Source organism: Siphateles boraxobius, unplaced genomic scaffold, assembly GCF_051911475.1.
Source record: "Siphateles boraxobius isolate OS27281-9 unplaced genomic scaffold, OSU_SipBor_1 13, whole genome shotgun sequence".
Lineage (NCBI taxonomy): Eukaryota > Metazoa > Chordata > Actinopteri > Cypriniformes > Leuciscidae > Siphateles > Siphateles boraxobius.
Genome location: NW_027508733.1, coordinates 24532290 through 24555471, shown reverse-complemented (window position 1 = coordinate 24555471; position 23182 = coordinate 24532290). Strand labels below are relative to the sequence as shown.

Here is a 23182-nt window from a genome sequence, read left to right as displayed (position 1 = left end):
ATATTGGTTTATTTAAGATATGATAGCCGAAACAGGAGAACCTGTAATCCCCGCCCACAACACAATGCACTTCCGTGTTTCTCAGAATCGAAGGAGTATTTGTTAAAAGTGTTAACCTTAACATGAACATATCGTATTGTTGAGTTATCAAGTTGTGGTTTTTCTGTGGACAAATGTTGAATTTATTATTCAAAGAAGTGTCTGTGAATAAAATACTTTCGGGCGGAAGTATGTCATGCAAGCTGCGTACAGTTTCAGCGATAGCAGCGTCAATAGCAACCACCATAGCAACTAAATGCAAGATAAAACTAAATGTAATGTACATTCACTGAACGAAGAATGTGAAAATAAAATGAAAGCAGTCAATTAGAGGAAGAAGAGAAGAACCTACTGTACTGTTATGTAAGAAGAACCTACTGTACTGTATGTGGCACACTGTCTGGTGGATTGTGACTGCAAAATCATTGTATGTCATTTATTAAGTAAATACATTTTTATTGAATTTATGTGTGCTGTGAATATATGCTTTGACAATGGCTGAAATCATGGCAATAACTCATTATGGGAAAGGTGTATTGTAGAGTCAATACACCTGTATGTTCTCTTTTAGTTTTACAAACTTATAGTTGATTCAGAGGATAGAAGATTCATTACTTTGTCATTTCAACTCAGTTGAAGGGGATTTGGTTTGGTGAGCTCACTAAAAAGAAAACAAACTCTCACACATGACCACATTTGTACATTACAATAAATAAGTAATATCACAACATGGTAAACACACAATTTTGTACTCACAGACTAGTGGGTATATGTGATTAAATACAGTACCTAAGCTTTAAAATAGATCAGACCTCATAAAACAACTCGTCTTTGTGAGCTTTGTAAATAAAGGCCCTGTCCTGTCATACCAGTGCTTACATTCCTAGTTATCATGGTCATGCTCAGTGTCATCCTCATTATCACCATCATCATTGTATACTGGTGTATATATGCTTGACATGGGGAGGGCCTGACACAAGTCTACAGGAACAATGTCTGGTACATGTGGGTGAAACATCACAGTGGCTTGATATCGTTTTCTTTCCAGCTGTTGGAGACATTTGGTGAGGGCAGCTTTTGCACCAGGCTGATCTGTGTCATTGATGGCAGAGCACAGAAAGGCATGCTGATGGAGGTGTTCAGTTACAGTTCTCATTTCCTGGTAAAGCATGCACTTTTCCTCAGCTGCCCGAGTCTTCATATGTAAGGCATCAATCCCTCGCCTTTTTAGACTCCTCGAAACATTATCTTCTTCAATCTGAAAGATAAAAGAAATAAAAAATGTCATGTTACCAGGTGGTTTCAAAAGTGATGGGCAGGTAGTCGCTGTTGGTAAGTACTTGTCACTTGAGTGACTGCTGTGTGATTACTAGGGTTAGGTAATTATACGTACAGTGTCATCAAAGCAGAAGTAGACTTGCCAAGAGGGATCGCATGCTTCCTGAAAATCAATTATTGTAGGGAAGATGCTCATCTGCGGTGGCCACTGAATGCGGTTGTATTCTTTTATTGCCTGTCTCAGTCTCTTGTTGGAGTTGGCAACCTGTTTGGAAAGTCTAATGGCAATGTCCTGCCCATCTGTAGCAAAGTTAGGAAACACGCATGCGGAGAAATTAATTTATTAATTTGTATTATGGTCCTTTTCAAAGTTGAACTTAATATCTTAATGTATCTATGTATCCACAGCACTTTACCTGGATATTTTCTTTTCAGATGGAGGAGGACTGCTCTTTCCCTTGATTCAGTTCTAGCTTTGAAGATTAGTTGCCCTCTGAGCTCACAGTCAACATCTTTAAGGGTAGACTGGAATTCTGAATCAGATTATTGCTATCTTCTCCCAATCCGTTGTTTTTTCTCTATGTTCAGCAGAGAGTCCTCACTTTTACAATGGTCAGAAATAAATCTTATTAATTGTTATTTGCACACTTGCTCAGAGAACAGTGAGAGACAGATTACTGCTGTAGGATTACAAATTTATTTAAATGTTTTAATTTAGGTTCAACAGTATTTTAACTGAGAAAGTGCACACACTGTTTTCCATTTTTGAGGCAATCAAGGTTTTGGACATTAACCTCTTGTCACATCTCAAAGGTCAGATGGGCCTTTTGTTGATCGAATCAGGCTGATTGGATTACCATCTCAAGGCTCTGAGTTGCACTGTTACCTGATGAAATCAGGTAACCAGCTGAATCATGTACTTTCCTTTACATGTTTTGTTCAAGAGTCCCCTCCTCTATGAAATTAATCCCACCCCCTTGAAATGTATATTAACTGCAATGTAAAGTTCCCTTAGATTAGACTTGATTGAGATGACTACAGCGACGAAATAAAGAACTTATACCTCAACAATCTCCTGGTCTGAAACTCTATCTTTTCTACACTTGAGAAGGAAAAAGTTCACAACAGATGGTGCTGTGACCCGGATGCAGCTGAAACACCTGAATCCAGAACTGAATCTCAACAAAAGATTTCAACAAAGACTGAATTCCAGACGGAATCTTGAAACTTCAAAGCTCAAAGATCTCAACAAAGCTAACTGAGTTCCAGAACTGAAGCTCAACAAAGATCTCAACAAAGATCTCAACATCTGACTTTCCAGTTCCAGACTGAATCTTTTGAATCCAGATTGAGCTCAACAAAGATCTGACTTTCCAGTTCCAGACTGAATCTTGAAACTTCAAGCTCAACAAAGAAAGAACTTTCTGACTGAGTTTCCAGACGGAACCTTTCCGTACAGCGAACGATTTGGTGAGTTTCACTCTATTCAAAGAACCACTGAAGACCAGTACAAATTTGTCATTCCTCTGCGCCGCCAGAGAAGAAGTTAACAGACAGCTGTATGGTTTGTTAACTAAAGTTATCCTCTAAAGTTGCTTTTAGAGATGAAATGTATCCTCTGTTTTTCAGGCAGGGAAGATTAACGTACATGTTAATATTGTTTTACCCTCTGCTTTGCCAGGGAAGTGTTTTATCCTCTATAAAGTTAGGGAAGATTAGCATCAAGTGCTAATATATTGTACCCTCTGTTTTCAGGCAGGGAAGATTAACGTACATGTTAATATTGTTTTATCCTCTGCTTTGCCAGGGAAGTGGAAAAAGTTTTTTCCAGGCAGGGAAGATTTTAGTATAAATTGCTAGTAATTTGTGTATCCTTTGCTTTAGACAGAGAAGGTTAGCATTAACAACAGTAATCTGTGTTATCGAGTGTAGCCTCTTTTGATCAGAGAAGATTTAGTGTTTTTGTTTGTTTTATCCTCTAAAAGTTAAGAAGGTGAAAGATTCTTTTGCATTTTTCTTTTAGGTAAGATTAGCGTAACGTACTAATAGTTTGTGATCTGTTGGTCACAAGGAAGTTTAACAATAGTTGATTTGTGTTAACAAGCGTACCCTCTGTGATTAGAGAAGTTTAGTGTTTGTTCGTGTGGTAACAAAGAAATCCACAAAATGATTAAGAAAAGTGCTAGACTAATCTCCACAACTAAAAAATGTGGTCTTGCTACTCCTTTGTGGTCAGATAGTGAATTTAAAACACTGTTAGGAGAACAGATTGACTCCATAGTGACTGAGTCAGTCAGATTGGATTTGAGAAAGAAATTATGTATTCACCCAGAAAAAGTATGGTCTATTGAAGAATGCAAGAAGGTGTTGGGTGCATGTATCAGGAAGAGAAAAATAAAAGGCATTATTTTCTGTCACATGGAATTTAGCTTATCCATTGCACAAGAACAATCTAGGTGTATAGCTAAATTAAAAGAACAAAACAAACAAATGCACACTAAGGTGGGCCATAACAAGGCCTCAACCAAATGTGACTCAGAAGACCAACAGTCAGATGAAACTTATCCTGACTTACAAGCATTCTTTGAAACAGATGTAGACATCCCATCAGTAACTGATAAGCCTGTAGATTCAGTAAAGGTATGTGTTGCAAGAAGATCTCAGGGAATTGAGGGAACTGAAAGTGTTCCTCCCAACTCTTCTGTTGTCCAAAACCAAATTGTTGCAAAAGCACTCGGACCTAGAGACATAGAAAGACTATCCCAAAGCTTACCTTCAGTACGCACAGATTTTTCTGAATTTAGAAGGGCATTGATCAGTAAAATGCGTCTTTACGACATGTCGTTGGCAGAAGTCACACAGCTGATGTCACAAATTCTAACTGAATCTGAATTCAAGAGTTTTGAGTCTGCTGTTACTTCTGAACTACAACATGCCAGAAAAGATGAATTGAGCGAGGGAGTTCTGAAAGCATTGAAAGACATTGTTGGACCAAATATGGACTGGTCAAAGATCACTAGTTGTGTACAGGAAAAAGATGAAAATGTTAGTGAGTACACTCAAAGATTTTGTCACTCAGCAGCAGCATACAGTGGTATAGCTGACACTTCAGAGAAGGTGCTAGAAGATAATGGTCCCCTAGTTCGCACATGGTTTGATGGTCTGTTGTCAGAACATAGAAAAGCATTGCCCTTCTTAGACTTAACATGGTCCACTAGAACCATACAAAACAACTTGGAGAGGTTAGCTACTTGGGAAAGAGATTCTGATGTCAAGGCAAGAGTGAAAATTGCAGCGGCATCCTTTAAGGTCAACGCAGAGAAGCAACAGAAACGCAAATGTCCTGAGAGAGAGGGCAGCAGTTGTTATTATTGTGGTAAACATGGACATTGGGGAAAAGAGTGTAGAAAAAACAAAAAGAATGTTAGAGAAACTAACAATGTAACTCAGCTTCTGCTCAGCCTGCTGGCTGCTCTGAAGCAGCCCCTCCCCTCATCATTAAGCTCATTGGGCAGCTGTTTTAGTTGTTAACCAGTTGGGCTGTGAGTGCTTTATTTCCCCACTAACTTGCAACAGAGATAAAAGACTTCTGTTTTTGTTTAATAGAACAAAAGGAAAGTTACTATCTCAGTTTTTTCCTTTGGGGGACACTGGTTAAAGTAGACTCACAGCCTTAAATGTTATTTTACAGCACAGGCCTTTCATCATTAATAGTGTTAGGTCAGACTGTAAACGTAAAAAAAGCCATCATGCAGTGTCCACAATAATGCCGAATATTGTCTTACAGCGTGCACCTGTCACGAATCCGTCCTCATGTATGATGTCTGCTATGACTGAAGTTTTGTTAGAGGATGAAGGAGAAAAGGTAACAGACGAGCAGGTTATGCAGTAACGTCCATCACGGAAGTGTTAGCTTCAGGACGTCTTCCAGATCATTTTTCAGCTCAAGCTGCAGAACTAGTAGCCCTAACAAGAGCATGCACGCTAGCTTCAGGATCAGTTGCTAATATCTACACAGATTCCAGATATGCTTTTGGGGTAATTCATGATTTTGGTGTCATTTGGCAAACCAGGCAGTTTCTAACTTCTGCGGGATCCCCCATTAAGCATGCTGAATTAGTGAAAGATCTAATGTTTTCCATGAAACTTCCAAAGAAATTAGCAGTGATCAAAGTGAAAGCACATCTCACAACTAATACTACGGAAGCTAAAAGTAATGCTCTTGCTGATATGGCAGCTAAACAGGCTTGTTTCCATGCAACTGTACAAGTGTGTTCAGGTAGTGCAGCACAGAAGAAAATGATGCCTCCTGAATCAATAATTGATCTGTACAAAGATGTTTCCCATATTAGAACCAAAGTGACATGGGCCACATCAAGTGATGTTGATTACAGCAGCTGCAGTATTGTGTCAGGGAAGGAAAACCTGGACTCATGTTTCACACTGTAAGATTGTTCCTGCTCCAACAGGGATAGGATAGGACACGAACCAGTGAGGAGCCGAGGGAAGAACCGATTGCAACAGGCGTCGGGGGCCAACCCTTCAGTGAAGATTCCTTCATAGGCCTATCCTAGTCCATCCTTACCTCACTGTTCCTTAGGTGTCAAAGGTTTAAGAAATAGGGAAAGATGGAACAACAATAGCAGACTCGGAAAATTTACCACCCTAGTGTTTGAACCAATACTGCTCTACTGTCGAGCAGACTCAGAAAAGTACAACCCTAGAACAAATACTGCTCTCCTGTCTTTTGTTTTCTTTCTTACTCTGTGCAGATACCACTGATGACTTCCCGAGACCCATACGCACTGACCTCGTCATCTGCGTATGAAGCCACAAGAAAACCTCAAGAAACAACTTGACCCACTTCCGAGCCAACTATCACAAAGGGATAAAGAAAAGTAAAAGAAAAAAATACACAACGCAGAGACTCACATACGAAACCTTCAGTCATCCTTCAACATGATCAAGATTGTCGTACCAGTAAAATGACAGACACTCTCGCTTCGCACAAGATAATGATCTTACAGAACAGAGTGGCCTTGGATTCAACACAAGGAGGAGCCTGCACCATCATCGGACCTGAGTGCTGCACCAGGTTAATGGATCCAACAGAGAACTTGAACAAAATCCAACAAGACATTCTTGATCTTTCAGCAAAATTACACCAGATGACTGAAGATAATTCTTCATGGTTCGGAAACTTGATTGGGAAACCCTGGCTGTGGATAAAGGAAATAGTAATTATGTTGTTGTTTGTTCTACTGGCGTACTATCTATGCGTCCACAGTATCAAGTGTTTCATTCAACATATGAATCACGCCTCTCACAAGAAAATCACAGTAGACTATTACCCTTAGGAACGTCATGGACCCTAAAATTGCATGTTTGTTTCTGTGTCAGCATGCAATTGCAGAAAAGCAAACATAGAACACGCATTATGTGCCTGTAACGATCACAAGTTACAAGAATGAACTTTTAAGTCTTTAAATTTGTATTTTGTGAGAGTTATTTAGAACTCTCAAAGGGGGAAATGTAGGATTACAAATTTATTTAAATGTTTTAATTTAGGTTCAACAGTATTGTGCTGGTTCAACAGTATTGTGCTTTAACTGAGAAAGTGCACACACTGTTTTCCATTTTTGAGGCAATCAAGGTTTTGGACATTAACCTCTTGTCACATCTCAAAGGTCAGCTGGGCCTTTTGTTGATCTAATCAGGCTGATTAGATTAGCATCTCAAGGCTCTGAGTTACACTGTTACCTGATGAAATCAGGTAACCAGCTGAATCATGTACTTTCCTTTACATGTTTTGTTCAAGAGTCCCCTCCTCTATGAAATTAATCCCACCCCCTTGAAATGTATATAAACTGCAATGTAAAGTTCCCTTAGATTAGACTTGATTGAGATGACTACAGCGACGAAATAAAGAACTTATACCTCAACAATCTCCTGGTCTGCAACTCTATCTTTTCTACACTTGAGAAGGAAAAAGTTCACAACACTGCTTACTTGCTCTGTTTCACACTCCATGTATGACTCACGAGTCCCAGATCTATGGATAAAAATAAAAAAAACAGCACAAAAATTCAGTAGGTACCAAGCAGAAAGCATTACTGTGGTTCACCCCTGACCAAAGAGTGTATACGTTATAAGGTCTTGGTGATAATTGATTACTAATCACACCATATTCAATTACTGCAGTATTATAGCAACTCTTAATATTAACCATTGTAACGGTTTCCTTCAAAACTATGCTGTTACTGTAATCACACCTAGGCTTCCATGTTGAAGCACATCAGCAGGGCACTTAAAGACAGCTGTAATTACCATATAGTCTTACATAAACACATTCAACTCTTACTTGAACTTGTAGAACTGAATCAGCTTGATGATGTAGTCCCTTTTCCATTTACAGACAGTGTCTGAAGAACAGATAAAGACATTACTACTGCTCTAACAAATTGTTTCATTTCATGTAACTTCTTCACATAGCTTACAGGATTGTATTTCATCACTGTACACGGAAAGGTAAGTATAATATATATGCAATATTCTTTGCTAATAATATGCATGACCTTGATACAGTATTCAAGAGATTCAAGCATTCACTTCAGTTGCTTACTTATTGGTTTCTGTTTCTGCAGGGCTAGCTCCATCTCCATTTTTTTCCATTTCTCCATGTCTCCCTCAGAAACCAACACTAGACAACAAAAATAACAGAAAACAAGACAACATCAATACTACATACTCCATGCAAAATGCGCTTGTAAACAGAATCTAAAATTCTCCCGTTTACAACTATTGTTACCTGCTTCTTATGTGCATTGTTTACCTGGTGCTTCTCTGATGACAGATAAGATGTCTTCTTGAGCGAGAAGAATTGATATTTTCTCTGCTCTGTCTAGTCTTTGCACGAGCTGCATCTCTGCAGAGACAGTTTAATTTACTTATGCTGACCAATTCGTGAGTGATCAGCTTCACTCCAGAAAATATAAAATGTATAAACAGTGAACAACCACCAAGAATTTTGACAGGTTATGCAGCAGTGGACAAACCTAGGTCAGTTGATTTCCTCCGTTCATAATGCAAAAGGGCATCAGTCAACAGGTCAAGGCGGTGAGATGGAGTCATCTCCTTTGTGACTCAGGCTAATCTTCGGAGAAAAGACCACAGCCTTTCCATTCCTTCGCCGTCTGTGAAACCAAACCCATCGAGCCGCCTAGTGCTGTACTTGATCTGTCATTAAAGCAAAGTGGTAGAATATCAAAGACGCTGACACTGAGCATGATCCTATTTCAGTGTAAACTGCTTATAGTGTCACGGTGCATGAATTCACTGTTTCTCTCTAGTCTCGCGTGCTGTTGTGTGTGTGTGTGTGTGTGTGTGTATCTGTGGGCGTGGTTTCAATCCATTTGTCCCTTTATATGTTCAGTAACTGGTGTCTCATGTTGTCAGATCGCTTGTTCTTCCCGGTATGTTCCTGTTCCTGAGCTGTTCATCATTCTGTGGATTACCCTTGTTTCGTCGTCGTGTTTTCATCGAGTTCCCTCGCACTTCCTCGGATTCACTGAGCCCCTCACTGGAGATTCATCACTGGACTGGGAGCACCTCACTGGACATTTATCACTGGTTGTCCACCGAGGTCCCTGCGTCACCCACCTTCTGCGCTGGTGTCCGTCCGACCCACCATCTTACCAGCTGTGTTGTGTGCCTGACCGTGTTGTTCAAACACTTACCTACTCTAATAAAGCGTTTTGCTATTGCATCCTCAGGGCCGGCCCTGGCCAATTTGCAGCCCTAGGCAAGATTTTATCTGGTGCCCCATGCATCAAAGCCCATTTCACCCTGTCATTGTGTTCATGATTATTTATCCTATATATGTATATACATATGTGTATATATATATATATATATATATATATATATATATATATATATATATATACACACACATTAAAGCCTAAACACAAATAGCAAGAGCATTACATCTAGCATTCAAGTCAAGTCCCATTTATTTTTATAGCGCTTTTTACAATATAGATTATTTCAAGGCAGATTTACAGCTTTACAGTTTTGTTGCGTTTATAATTTTGTTCAGTATATATAGTCGCTCTGGATAAAACAGTGATGTCATCGTCCAAATGCCATTCATGTACAAACTATTCATTGAGCGCTAGCAAAAGTGTTTGTTTTGCAGTTTATGGCAGCAATCTTCCACTAAACTATGGCACGTTTCATGTTTCCACCATGAAAGAAACTGCGAAATGTCTTCTTTAATGTGAATTTTACATAAAACGTTGCTACTTTTAATAAAGCTGAAGCCTATATAAATATCATTAATAATTTTGGCAAATAAAAAAAAAGCCATATATCCCCTTCAAAACTGCACAACTGTAGAGTAAAACATTAATTAATAAAAGTGATAGTGAATGCGTCTAAAAAAACTGACGTGATTGTTACAAATCACACTGTCTGGGGCCTCTGGAGAACTCAGAACAATTGTTAGCCTTACGTTTAAGGTAAAAATAACTGCCATTAAATCTTACTACTATGCAATTAGATAAACTGTTCATTCATTACATTACCTCTGTCTTTATCCCCTCTATCCTCTTCTCTTCCATTTGGCACTGTATCTATTGCAGACTATAATGCTAATTTAAAATATGTCATGCAAATTTGGCCATCCGTCACAATCAGGTAACTTTCACCATGTCTAGACCTGGCGCGAGCTGCCAGGCCCGTTTCTACGGGGTGCTTGAGTGTGTTAAGTGCCCTCAAACGAAAGAAATGCTGTCTACATTGGATGCAGCGAGGGGCGACGCTACACAACAAATTACCTGAACAGTAAACTGATCGCGCGCGCTCTGTTTCTGACGCACTTCAAGCACTCGCTGGGCGGGGGAAGATTGATGCGCCGGACCGGAGTCGGGGGACTTAGTTAAGTTTTTGTGAGGTTGTTGTGCTTTATTTTGTAGTGTTTTTAATTGATGTTTTTAAAATAGTATTAGTAAAAAAAAATCTTAAAAAAAAATTCCCTCGTTCACTCATTTTGGCGCCCCTATTGAGTGGCGCCCCTAGCATTTGCCTATTCCGCCTATGCCATGGGCCGGGCCTGAGCATCCTTCTCCAGTCTCTGTCACATATAGTGATCACGGTTACAGTGATCAACCACTTATATGGATTCAAAAGCTTGGGAGAGAATCATTCCTGTATAAATGCAGTGTAAATAGCATGTTCATATTGTGTGTGTGTGTGTACATACGCTTGCTGTGCGCAGTTACGTGCCATGTGATGTTTTCCTCTACTCACACTGCTTTGGTCTACGGAGTTATTTTGCCCTCCTGTTCCTGTTCTGCTGGCTTTTTCGGGACATTTATGGTGCATAATTATCCTGGCTCTCTCACATGCAGCAGCTAGGCCTACACTGTAAAAAAAATACTAATTTTACAGAAAATAACTGTGATTTTTTGATGATCATTTTCTTTAATTTTAAATTGTACTCAAAACACTGTAAAATTACAAATAATATCTGTAAAATAAAAATTCAGCTGTTATTTTAGGTATTGTGACATTAATGACAAATTACAGTAATTCACATTTTTTATACAGAAAATTGATTGTAGTTTTCATGCAGTATTTCTTCTGTTTTCTTAAATTACATAAAATATTATGTAAAATTACAAATATAATCTGTAATTTAACAGTAACAAAACAGTTAAATGATAAAATGGTCAAATGACTTTCAGCTCACCAAAAAACTGTAAAACATCCTAAATTAAATAAACTGAAAAACACTGTTATTTTACAGGTATTTCCTGCATTATAATGATCAAATACCTTCATTGTAAAAAAAAATCGCAAAAAAAGGGTCAAATGACAAACAAAACCCATAAAATTAAGGTAAAATATGCTAATTTAAATAAAGTGTAAAAAACTTTAAAATAAATTTGATGTCACCATGATCGGGATCAGTGTCTGCTTTAGTTGGGGTCATGACCCTTGTGATTTAACTTTTGCTTTTCTCTGGCTGCTTTAACTGTGTATTTGATACACATTTGTTATAGTAATAAATGATGGAGAAAATATTAGATGATCTCAATCATTAAGTGATGATGTTATAGTTATCTGAATGCGATAGCTTAGATTACAGAGTATGAAGGTGGAATTTAGCTTTATACAAAGTCTTTAATTAATGTCATAATTTTTCACATGACCCTTGGAATATTGTGGTATCAGTATTATAACAATCTGCATTTAAAATATATATATATATATATAGATATACTACACACAAAAAAAGTTTTGTCATTTTTTTTAGTTGTATAGAGACATCAAGAATCAACATATGAATCTCAACAATGGTGACAACGAAAAAAGTTTTTTTTTCATTGTCAAAATTGTTGTGATTCATACGCTGATTCTTGATGTCTGAGTGAGTCTGTATGATCGTGTCAAATATTTTCAACTTCTAAACCTCTATTAATTCTCAATAATAATGTTAGTATGAAAGAAATAAAGTCTGGATTGTAATAAGTGAAGATGCTTAGATCCTGAGAGATCTGGTAGTGTTTAATATTCTGTTGGGGTTTAAAGTATTTCTGTATGGGTTGTTTCGTGTGTCACCATTGTGTTGAAGAGTAGAGCCTGAGCTTCAATCCAGGATGAGCAAATAAACACTGATGAAATGCTGCATGTTTCTTTATTTAACTGACAGTAACTGTGTAGTTGCTGATGTAATGACGTATATAGTCAAAGCAAATCATTCATGTAATTAACTGCGTGTTTTTCAGTAAATAAATCAGAAAATAAATGTGAAGTAACTGTGTTTTAACTGTGTGTTTCTGTTAAAAAAGATTAATGAAGATTTCTGTAAAAGTATTTTGCACTTATCTAAATTAAGATATTTTACATTAATTTTATGGTTTTTGTATGGCAGCCGTTGCTGACAGTAATTTGACTGTTTTTTATGGGATTTTTTACAATGAAGGTGTTTGATCATAATAATTCAGGAAATAGTTGTAAAATAACAGTGTTTTTCTGTAAAAAAAATTTAAGGAAAATTTCTGTAAAAGTTTTTTGCATTTCATTTAAATTACGATATTTTACTTTATTTTTACGTTTTTTGTTTGGCAGCCGTAGCTGCCAGTCATTGACCGTTTTTTTATGATTTTTTTTTTACAGTGTACTGCAATTTACGTAAGTGGAGTGTAATCTTCTTTCACCTTGACCATTCAGACAGGGCTTGGAGCAGGAGATAGGTGTGGCTTATATTATTTTATCTTTATATTATACGGAATAGCACTTGAGAGCACTTTAACTCGGCGCAGTAATATCATCACTCCAGGATCATCCAGTGGCTCTCAAGTGCTATTCCGCCATACATTATAGTTATCCATTTTACCCGCTTAGAAAAGCCCCACGTTTTATTTTGTGTCATGTAACTACTCGTGTAACTGTATTTGAATAATGAAATGTGGAGGTGTTTGGTCGCTTCTAACTTTATCTCTGTTTGGATCCTAATGAATGAACTGGGCTATCAAAGTGTCACCGCGAGCGATTGAGCGCACGCACTGAGACGAGAGAGGCATGCATCAACTCGTCTTAGTTAAGGGAATAACATAGTTTAATAGGAAAAAACGGTGGAGTGTTCCTTTAAGTCAGAAAAAATAGCGAAGCTGTTCATTTTATTACTTTGTATGCATGTAATAATTATACAAATTAGATTGCAATCTGCATAAAACATAAAGAAAACAAATTTGGTTATAACAATCATCCGCTTATAGTGATTTGGCCCAGACAGATGTGAGATAAGCGGTTTCCACTGTATTGTCCAACAGTGCATCTATGAAACAAGTTTAGACAAACACCAGTTGGGAAAAATGCCAGAATAAAGATTACTTTTAGGCACATCTACTTAATTTCAGCTGTGCAGTTGCTATAGACAGGAAGGAGGGAGGGCAAACAGGGAGTGAATGCTCGGTTTTATCGTTTAAATGTTCTTACCTGAAAATATGAAGCGCGAAATATTGCAACGTTGCTGCGTCATTCAGTAGACTTCCGACGACAGGGGTCGTGCCAAAGCCATTCTCTGGTCGTGCCAAGGTAGACTTACCCCTGAAAGGAAGTGTATCCCCGGTCGCGGGAGCGCGCTCGCATTCAGCAGAACGTGTGTCATTTGTTTGACCAAGGTAAATGAAACAATACGTGAATTGTTTAAGTTATCGTTTTATTATTGTTGTTTTATCAACGAGGTTTAGCAAAGACAGCTATCACGTGGCCCATCTATCAAAATTAATTATTTTATTCTTCTGAAGGCTAACAACCGAACTTCATTGCACTGAATTGAGAATGTGTAGGCTAGTTACTGAAAAACCAAGACGACCATACCATTTCACTCATAAAGCAAACAGCCTTTGGATATTAAATTGTTCTGAAACCCCTTTTCCATGGTGAATTATAAAAATAATTTAATGATGCATTGCACTTAAATACTAGGCTGGTTGTCGTGCCAAGGTACTTACCCCTGAAAGGAAGTGTATCCCCGGTCGCGGGAACGCGCTCGCATTCAGCAGAACGTGTGCTATTGGTTTGACCAAGGTCAATGAAACGATAATACGTAAATTGTTTAAGATATCGTTTTACTATTGATGTTTTATCAACGAGGTTTAGCAAAGACAGCTATCACGCGGCCCATCTATCAAAATTAATTATTTTATTCTTCTGAAGGCTAACGATCGAACTTGCACTGAATTGAGAATGTCTAGTTACTGAAAAACCAAGACGACCATACCATTTCACTCATAATGCAAACAGCCTTAGTTTGGATATTAAATTGTTCTGGAACCATAGTGAATTATTATCAAAATGATTTAAAAATGCATTGCACTTAAATAGTAGGCTGGTCAATGTCATACACAAAAAGTTATTGTACAGATGATGCCTATCATCAAGTGTTTTATTTTGTGAATACTTTACATCATGTCTAATAACAGCAGTGAATATGGACACATTTCTTGTTTCCTGACAAAAGTTGTAGTGGGATACAGATTTTTTCAGACTGTATTTTCGACCTGCCAAAATATGTACCCCCCCTCAAAAATCTACAGTTAATGGCCTATCATCAAGTGTTTTATTTTGTGAATACTTTACATCATGTCTAATAATAGCAGTGAATATGGACACATTTTTTGTTTACTGACAAATGTTTTAGTGGGATACAGATTTTTTCAGACCGTTTTCAAACCTGCTATAAAAGGTACCCCCTCTCCATATTGCACAAATGATGGCATATCAAAGTCTCCAATACCTGTGGCGCCAAGAAAGCCCCCTACCATCCATCCTCGCCACATTCTACAGAGATACTAGAGAGTGTTTCAGTCAGGGCCTCCGACCGCAGTGAATAGTGAAGACAACTAGTAAGATCATAGGAACTGCACTCCCACCATTCTATGACGTCGTCAGCATCATGAAGGACTCCACACACACATTTCACCATTCTACCCTCTGGCAGGAGGTACCAGAGCATCCGCGCTGCCAACACCAGACTATGAAACAGTTTCAGTTTCTCCTAAACACTCTAAACACTAAAGCTCCTGCAAAATTAACATCAAACACTTCCACACACCAGAACACTTATACTCCCCTTTTGAATCTAGGAATTCTTAAAGCTTAGGCCTGAACTTGAAGTGAGTCTCCAGTACACTTTCAGTTTGAATGTATAATATACACACAGCAGATCCAGTGTCCACTTTCTACATCACTTGAATGTACAAAATATACAGTAAGACAATAACTTTGGCAACTGTTTTTGACGTGCTGTATACATACTAGGTATTAGTTTATTAATCAATCGAAAGAAAGTTAATCTGCAATTATTTTATTAATCAATATATTGTAAGCCATTTTTTCAAGCAAAAAAATAATAGTTTTAAGATAAGAAGACACAAACTTGGAAGGTGTAATGTAATACAACAAGATTTAATGAATAAATTCCTCCAGAACAATAATGTACACAAAACTAAGGAGTACAAGTAGTACACAGGAAGGCCTCCTCTGTTGGTGGGCCTTGAACGCAAATATGGTGGAACCACTGGAAACAAATGTCACACTGAATCTGGAAAACAAATTATTTGGATTTTTGGGTCTTCAGTAAGAGGCAGCAAATTTTCATTCCTGTGTAATTGATGTTATATTTTTAATATACTGTAATTTATGTGGAGATAAAAGAACAATGAAATGTTTGTTAGTCCTGGGTAAAATAGAAGAACTAGAATAGAAATATCCTACATAATACTGTCACAGTCATCGTCTGCACCAGTCTGTCTTCGTCTTCACTACACTACCCAGAATCCCTCATCTCTCCAAACCCTGAACTCACTCCCTCATTACCCACCTGTTCATCGTCGTCATCATCATCGTTAGTGTTCAATTGACCCTTCGCTAAGCCACGCCCGAAAACCGCAACTGGCCAATCGTGTCTTAGCAACCGTAACTAGGCGCGGGAGGTCTGGCAAGCTTTCGAGCGAGTGAAACATGCCGAAGCGTTGTGCGTATGGATTGTGCTAATCTGATACCCGGTATCCTAAAAGTTTGGACGGGGAGTGGAATTTTTTTCCTTCCCGAAAATCTAAAAGCCAAGAGGAGAAATGATGTGCGTGGATCAGCAGTGTGGGAGACCACATTCACAACTACATGTCCACAGGATTAACAAAAACACATATTGCTTGGAAGTTGGAAATAATGACTGTTCTTTGTTCATAATGCATATATTTTAACGTAAAATAAGACGATTAAAGACAAGACGGAGGCTCACTGACATACTTTAAAATATTTTTCAGCATTTCGTTAATCGACGGCCTACTAACGTTACCCCTGACTGAGTAACTTTAACCCAATCTGATCGCGGCTCACCCGGTGTGTTATTCCACAAAATGTATGGATAAACTGTTTGATATATAATTATTAGATTATTTTCACATTTCACTTACCCTGCTGTGCACGAAAATAGCTGTGTGTTTCCCATTTGAATGGTCAGCGTATGAGGCGGCGGCTGCTTGCGCTTCAGTTTGAATGAAATTATTCGCTAATCGGTTGCATATTATTTCGTGGATATCGCTCGAATGCATACTGCAGTCCCCTTTGTCTTGCTCTCTCAGATATTTCCCATGTTCGCCAAAAATTACTAATTATCTCATTGGGAATGTCTGACACCGGTGCATACACACTGTAATAGACGTGCCAGACACGAAAGCTTGACAGGCGTAGCAACAGTAGCTAGGGAGGGCGGGGCTTAGCGAAGGGTCAATTGTATATCTGTATTTAGTCTCCTTCTGTTCAGTTAGTCTTGGTCGGTTCTCGATTATGTTATGGTCTTGTTATTTGTCTGTTAATGTTACTTTGCTTCTTGTGAGTGTTCCTGCCCGTCATCCTGCCTATCCTTACCTGTGAGAGTTATTTAAGTAAACTGTTTGAATTGAAGCCTTTGATTCAGCCTTCTCCTTCAACCCACACACAACGCCGTGACAAATACAAGAAAATTCTTAATAACTTTATCACAAAACATATTTCATTTCACATTTCTTAAGTTTGATTTACCCAACTCAAATCTGCCTCAGGCCCTTCTGATCCACAGAAGTGACATATCAGTCAGGTCATCTTAGAAACAAAATGAAAAACACAGAGCATGCATCTATAATTCATTATTTTTCACACATGATGTAAAGTATTCACAAAATAAAACACTTGATGATAGGCCATTAACTGTAGATTTTTGAGGGGGGATACATATTTTGGCAGGTCGAAAATACAGTCTGAAAAAATCTGTATCCTACTACAACTTTTGTCAGGAAACAAGAAATGTGTCCATATTCACTGCTGTTATTAGACATGATGTAAAGTATTCACAAAATAAAACACTTGATGATAGGCCATTATCTGTAGATTTTAGAGGGGGGGGTACATATTTTGGCAGGCCGAAAATACAGTCTGAAAAAATCTGTATCCCACTAAAACTTTTATCAGGAAACAAGAAATGTGTCCATATTCACTGCTGTTATTAGACGATGTAAAGTATTCACAAAATAAAACACTTGATGATAGGCATCAGCACACTAACTTTTTGTGTATGACATTGACCAGCCTACTATTTAAGTGCAATGCATTTTTAAATGATTTTGATAATAATTCACCATGGAAAGGGGGTTTCAGAACAATTTAATATCCAAACTAAGGCTGTTTGCTTTATGAGTGAAACGGTATGGTCGTCTTGGTTTTTCAGTAACTAGCCTACACATTCTCAATTCAGTGCAATGAAGATCGTTCGTTAGCCTTCAGAAGAATAAAATAATTAATTTTGATAGATGGGCCACGTGATAGCTGTCTTTGCTAAACCTCGTTGATAAAACAACAATAGTAAAACGATAACTTAAACAATTTACGTATTATCGTTTCATTTACCTTGATCAAACCAATGACACACGTTCTGCTGAATGCGAGCGCGCTCCCGCGACCGGTGATGTGGGCAGAAAATGCATTAGGCGCCTCATTATGCATTGTGTACTGTCAAGTTCAAAGCTTCATTAAAAAATAATTCCACAGTAATATTTGTTCAAAATGTGGGTTTCGTTAGAAGAGTAGCTCTACTATAATGGGCTCATGTCCACTTTAACGCACCCTCTGACACAGCTAAGAAACAGCGCCGCGAAATGGGCAGAAAATGCAATTGAAACCAAAACTGCAACTTATAACTGTTGTGTCACATCTGTCAACTTCATGGGTGCATAACTTCAAAATAAAAATGTCGACAGTAAAAATGTCTACATTTGTGCATGGTGACAGTCAAGCACAATGGGTATAAGGCCACAGTGCAACTTTTAATGCACCTTCAAAGACAGCTGAGATAGAGCCCCAAATTGAGCCAACAATGGCTCTTCTAACTGTACTATGTCAACTTCACGGTCCATAATTTCAAAATTATACAGTAAAAAAATCTGAAATTGTGCATGATTATATTCAAGCACAGATCCAGGGTATAGAGCATCAGTGAAACCAATTGGGCCAACAATGTGATAACTCTTCTGTATTGTCACACTCAAAAAAATGGTTTTGTGGCACTGTTCTTTTTACCCAATCATGTTTTGTTAAAGTAACACACATATATTTCTTTTACCACCAAAACACTATTGTATTGCGTTTAATTAACTTAACCTGTATAATTTTCCACTTTACTTAATTATCAATCGTTAAACTAATTTAAAGGGTTTAATTTCGCGATAAACAAAAACTTAATTTGATTGTGTTCAATCTGCTTAAATATGTTAAATTAAAGTTTACTTAATCCGTTTGTGTTGGATTACATGAATGATTTGTGTTGCATTAACTGAAACTGGGCGGTGCTTGTTAGTTCCCAGCATGCTTTGCATATAGCTAAATTAAGACAAAATAAATGTTGAAATCCAGTGTTATTTTATGTGTTTTTTAGAAATTGAGGAAAGGGAAAGACTTTATTGTGTGTAATTGTGTTTAATGTTCAATTGCAATGCAATTATTAGAACCATTTAAATTACAGTGGGTTACTATTGTGGAGAAGAGAAGAGCACTTGGTTAGGATGTGGACTGATTCAAAGAGATTTGCTATTGTTGCTGAAAGAGCATATAAATCTTAGCATTTAGTAGTTAATAACAGCTAGCTATTAGTTAATAGCTAGCTGAAGTCTAGTAATTCATTTGAGAAATCATGGCAATCCTAAATACATTTATTTTTCAGAGCAATTTTAAATAAACTAAAGCATGTTCACTAAAGTTAACCGATTTAAGTTACAGGGAAGCAATTCTATTGATTTGTTTGGACTCAATCAGTTGAGTTGTCACAACACAAGGAGCTTACATAGATTCAAAAAATGCCATTAACATTAATACAAAATAATTTGCTTGTGTGGAAACACTGTCCATAATTGAATTAAGTTAGTTTAAAGAGTAATTTTGCAGATTGGGTCCATATAACTTTCAGTTGTACCGTAATGGCACTTTCAAACAGGGACGTGCACAGGGGGGTTGCTCAGGTTGCCCTGGCAACTGCCCATATGCCCTTCTCGACTCAAGTTGCCCTTCCGAGAAAAAAAAAAAAAAAATCGTACAATGGCTGCAGAATTTCACATAGGCCTAGATACATTTTTTTTTTTTTTAAATCCCAAAGCCTCATTCACTTCCATTCGTGCACCGAACGTGAAAGTCAGTAAGGTAAGGGCAAACTGTGCAGCGCTGCACGCGACCGGTGCGTAAGACCCCACAAATTACTTAAGGCCCCGCCTCCATCTCGTGTCATAGCGTGTCAGTTAATGTGTACAACATCCATGACAAAATGAAGCGAAACTATCCTTCTGGTCACGAAAAGAGGAAGAAGAAAAAACCCATGAGAGTGAATTGCGGGAACAACAATCAGGTAAACTTGTGTTCTCTCCTCTCTAAGTTTGATGTCAGCAAAGTTTGATGTTTTTCGGTCTTGCTAACCTAGCTGGGCAGGCAGTGCATCTCTTGCATCACTTTGTGCCTGACAAAAGTGAGAGTAAAATAAAAAAAAATATTACGTTTGTTTTTGATAAACCACAAAGTGCAACGGTGTTTGTTTACTGCAGCTCGGAAAACATAACCGCGTCGCGTGTGTTATCGTGCGTTCATATGCGCGTGCACGAAATGAAACTCGCGTTTTTCAAGCAGAAATATGTGGAGACCAGACATACTGTACAATACATGCACGTGAATGATGGCACTCCCAATCAAAGTCACATTTATAAAACAAGAAACTGATTATCTAGTCTCAGTGTAGTTAAAACTCTAAACAACTGCACTAATTATGCAAGATAGAAAGCAATGTATTGACAATTTGACATTGATTGACTATTGGTTTATAGGCTATATTGAATTTAAAATGTTGATTAGCTGGACATACTGGTCAATATGGATGCACATCCCTCAGTAAATAATAACCATAAATCAAGAATTGCTTCAACATGCATAATAATAAATAAATAAAAATCATACTGATGCCGAAAATACCCAGGCTGTATGGAGAACCAAAGTTAATCCCAAAAGCCAAAGCTCAGGGTTATAATTTATTATTTTCTTCTTATTTATGTTTACGTTAATATTCACTTGTTATGTTAACATTCTATAGAAAATACTCTATTCAATAAATATTGTTTGTTTGAACCTCATTCTGTTCTATATTGTTGTACTTATTCTTTGACTGTTTTGTTTCAAGGAGGGAGGATTGTATTGGGAGCACTGAAGTGTCAGGTGTGATTGTGTGGCAATGGCAAATGGTTTACATAGCTCACGGCGTCACAGGTCAGGTAGAGGGCCCCTTTTGCTTAGGGCCCCAGGGGGAGTTCAGGATCGGCCCTGGGTTTAGCAGTCGATTCTGTTCCCTACCGGAATTCCTGTTCCCTTTACGCAATCATACCTCAAATCATGCGTAGTTGCCCGTAGCCTACCATCAGAACTGAATACGAGCAAGAAGCACAACTGAATGTAGGGGAAGCCCTTTTTTCAGGTCAGAGCAACTGCCCCTCATAATTCCTGTGCACGTCCCTGCTTTCAAGTCAATTCAATTTAATTAATATATTTGTATAACGCTTTTCACAATACATATCATTTCAAAGCAGCTTTATAGAAAATACAGGTTTCTATGTTACAAAACCACAATAGGATTTTATGAGATATCAGAAAGTACAGTTATAAGATAGCAAAAATTAGTATTTTCAAATATCATACATGCATTTAAGCAAAATTATCTTATGTGTGCAGTTTAAAGCAATGATCAAATTACAATTTTTGTATGATCATCCGTTTGATTTTCTGGAGTCCTTGCAAGGGTAGGTGTCATCTATTCAAAGGTGTTGGGTCATCTGATTCATAAGAGGCTGGATCCAAGCTGGAGCATAATCTCTGGTTACCTTGTGAAATTCTAATTTGTAATAATAATAATTTTAAAAAAATACATGTACAGTCAAATTATATTATTTGCAATAATTAAAGAATAATGTAGGCCTAATTATATTTTTACAGTCATTTATAATTTAAAAAAATTCTTTTAAAAAGTTAAATTTCGTTTTTTAACGATAAAATGATCGCCAAAAACGAAAAACGGGCCGTTTTTAATTGGTTTTTCGTTTTTTGATTTTGACACCAAAAACGGTTATTTGGTTTTTCGTTTTGAAACAAAAAACAGAAAAACGGTATTTACGTTTTATAATTACAAACGAATTACGGCAGGTGAAGTTCTGCACACCCTTCAAACTCAGTGATTAGCTTCTGTTGGTAGCAGTGCTTGCCTTCTCTTCTCTTGATATAAACACAAGTCAAAAGGTCAAACGCTTGTTGCCTGTTGTCCCACAGAAAGAGTCGGTGCACAGAAGGGGGTAGAGTGACCTCTGCTGGTTGAGCTTCCACATAGCAAGAAGGGCTATAAATATGTTATAAAACTAAAATGTGAATTAAATAATAGAAACTTAAATAAATAGGCTACCTGCTATCCTAAGCTACATATAAAATGAGATCACTTGTCTTAATCTGAAGTTGCAGGTCACCAATGGTCTTACAAATGCTTAATTCTCCCTAACAGCCCGAGTTATTATTTTATTACTTTAAATTTTTATTTCAGTTAACTAAAGTGTTTTTTTCACACCCAGTGCTACTTTAGTTGTACTAAAAAACGTTATATTAGTTCAGTTTTAGTCCACAATCACCTCGCTAACTATAGTTAGTCTACTTTTATTTTGAAAGTGTTACCGGTTACTTTCGCTTCCAAAAAAGGAATATACCACGTGACTTCCGTTTTTGGTTTATAAACGAAAAACAAATTGACTGAAGTTCATAGACTCTCTTCATTCTTTGTTCAAAAAGGAATAACGATAAAATGATCGCCAAAAACGAAAAACGGGCCGTTTTTAATTGGTTTTTCGTTTTTTTATTCCTACACCAAAAACGGTTATTTGGTTTTTCGTTTTGAAACAAAAAACAGAAAAACGTCTCGGTTACGTATGTAACCCTCGTTCCCTGAGTAGGGAACGGAGACGTTACGTCGGATGACGACGAATGGGGTTTCGCTTAGAACACCTATCGACTTCGAGTATTACAAAACGAGCCAATGGCAAAGAAATGCCATGGATCTGCGGAATTTGCATAGCGTATCTCCGCCTTACCTCGTGGGTATAAAAGGAGGACGCCGGCAACAGGCAGATATGTTTCTTCGCTGAGGAGCCAAGACTGAGCTCAGGCGATCCCCGCGGTACAGCGGAAAGTGGCAGGAAGACGTAACGTCTCCGTTCCCTACTCAGGGAACGAGGGTTACATACGTAACCGAGACGTTCCCTTTCGTTGTCACTCCAAGTTACGTCGGATGACGACGAATGGGGTTACCAGTCTAATCACGCCACCTTCTCAGCTGTCTTCCAGTGCCCTGCGTAAATCTGAGATCCCTGTCGTGAGACTGGCACGGACGAAGGACTCCTATTTAGCACAGGAATACCAAGGTACACTGGGGAGCATATCCCAAAGTTTAGGGGAAATATGCAATTACTGCCAACCCAGAGGGGGGGACTTAGAGAATACACATATGACCCGAAGGAGACATATGGAGAACACTGGGGTGTCCAGCCGCAGGTGGAATATTTCAACCCCAGGGGTGGCAAGGTGGCTTGCCAAGGGAAAGACACATGCTCAAAGAGGCTTACAGTGGAAATACACATGTGGGGGTCGCTCAGAGGAGGGACCATGCACACGGGAGGCACCTAGCCGACACGCAGGCAATAGACACTGGCGCCGACGTAGGGAGTGCTGGAGGAGCTCAGGGCTTCCGGGGAAGCTC

General features: G+C 38.1%; 1 protein-coding gene and 1 long non-coding RNA gene across 2 annotated transcripts; both read right to left on the bottom strand.

The window, feature by feature from the left end:
- Window positions 1-474: 474 nt before the first annotated feature.
- On the bottom strand, window positions 475-1895 carry LOC143736185 (uncharacterized). The gene is made up of 3 exons (XR_013203385.1): window positions 1734-1895; window positions 1433-1617; window positions 475-1297 (listed from the first exon to the last, which is right to left on the bottom strand). It is a non-coding gene; the product is annotated as an uncharacterized LOC143736185 (long non-coding RNA).
- A 1464-nt stretch (window positions 1896-3359) lies between these two features.
- LOC143735531 (uncharacterized) lies at window positions 3360-10687 on the bottom strand. The gene is made up of 7 exons (XM_077225718.1): window positions 10627-10687; window positions 8373-8553; window positions 8150-8242; window positions 7940-8017; window positions 7679-7739; window positions 7327-7369; window positions 3360-3374 (listed from the first exon to the last, which is right to left on the bottom strand). Exons 2-7 carry the CDS (start codon window positions 8446-8448, stop codon window positions 3360-3362), a joined length of 366 nt encoding a protein of 121 aa, XP_077081833.1. The 5' UTR covers window positions 8449-8553; window positions 10627-10687.
- Window positions 10688-23182: the final 12495 nt, after the last annotated feature.

What these genes read in the sequence shown, in the direction of transcription:
- LOC143735531 (XM_077225718.1), bottom strand. Translation starts at nt 8,448, where the DNA reads ATGACTCCATCTCACCGCCTTGACCTGTTGACTGATGCCCTTTTGCAT. An exon ending in GAGGAAATCAACTGACCTAG is followed by an intron (nt 8,243 to 8,372) that starts GTTTGTCCACTG and finishes CTGTCTCTGCAG; the next exon opens with AGATGCAGCTCGTGCAAAGA. An exon ending in GCAGAAACAGAAACCAATAA is followed by an intron (nt 7,740 to 7,939) that starts GTAAGCAACTGA and finishes TCTGTTCTTCAG; the next exon opens with ACACTGTCTGTAAATGGAAA.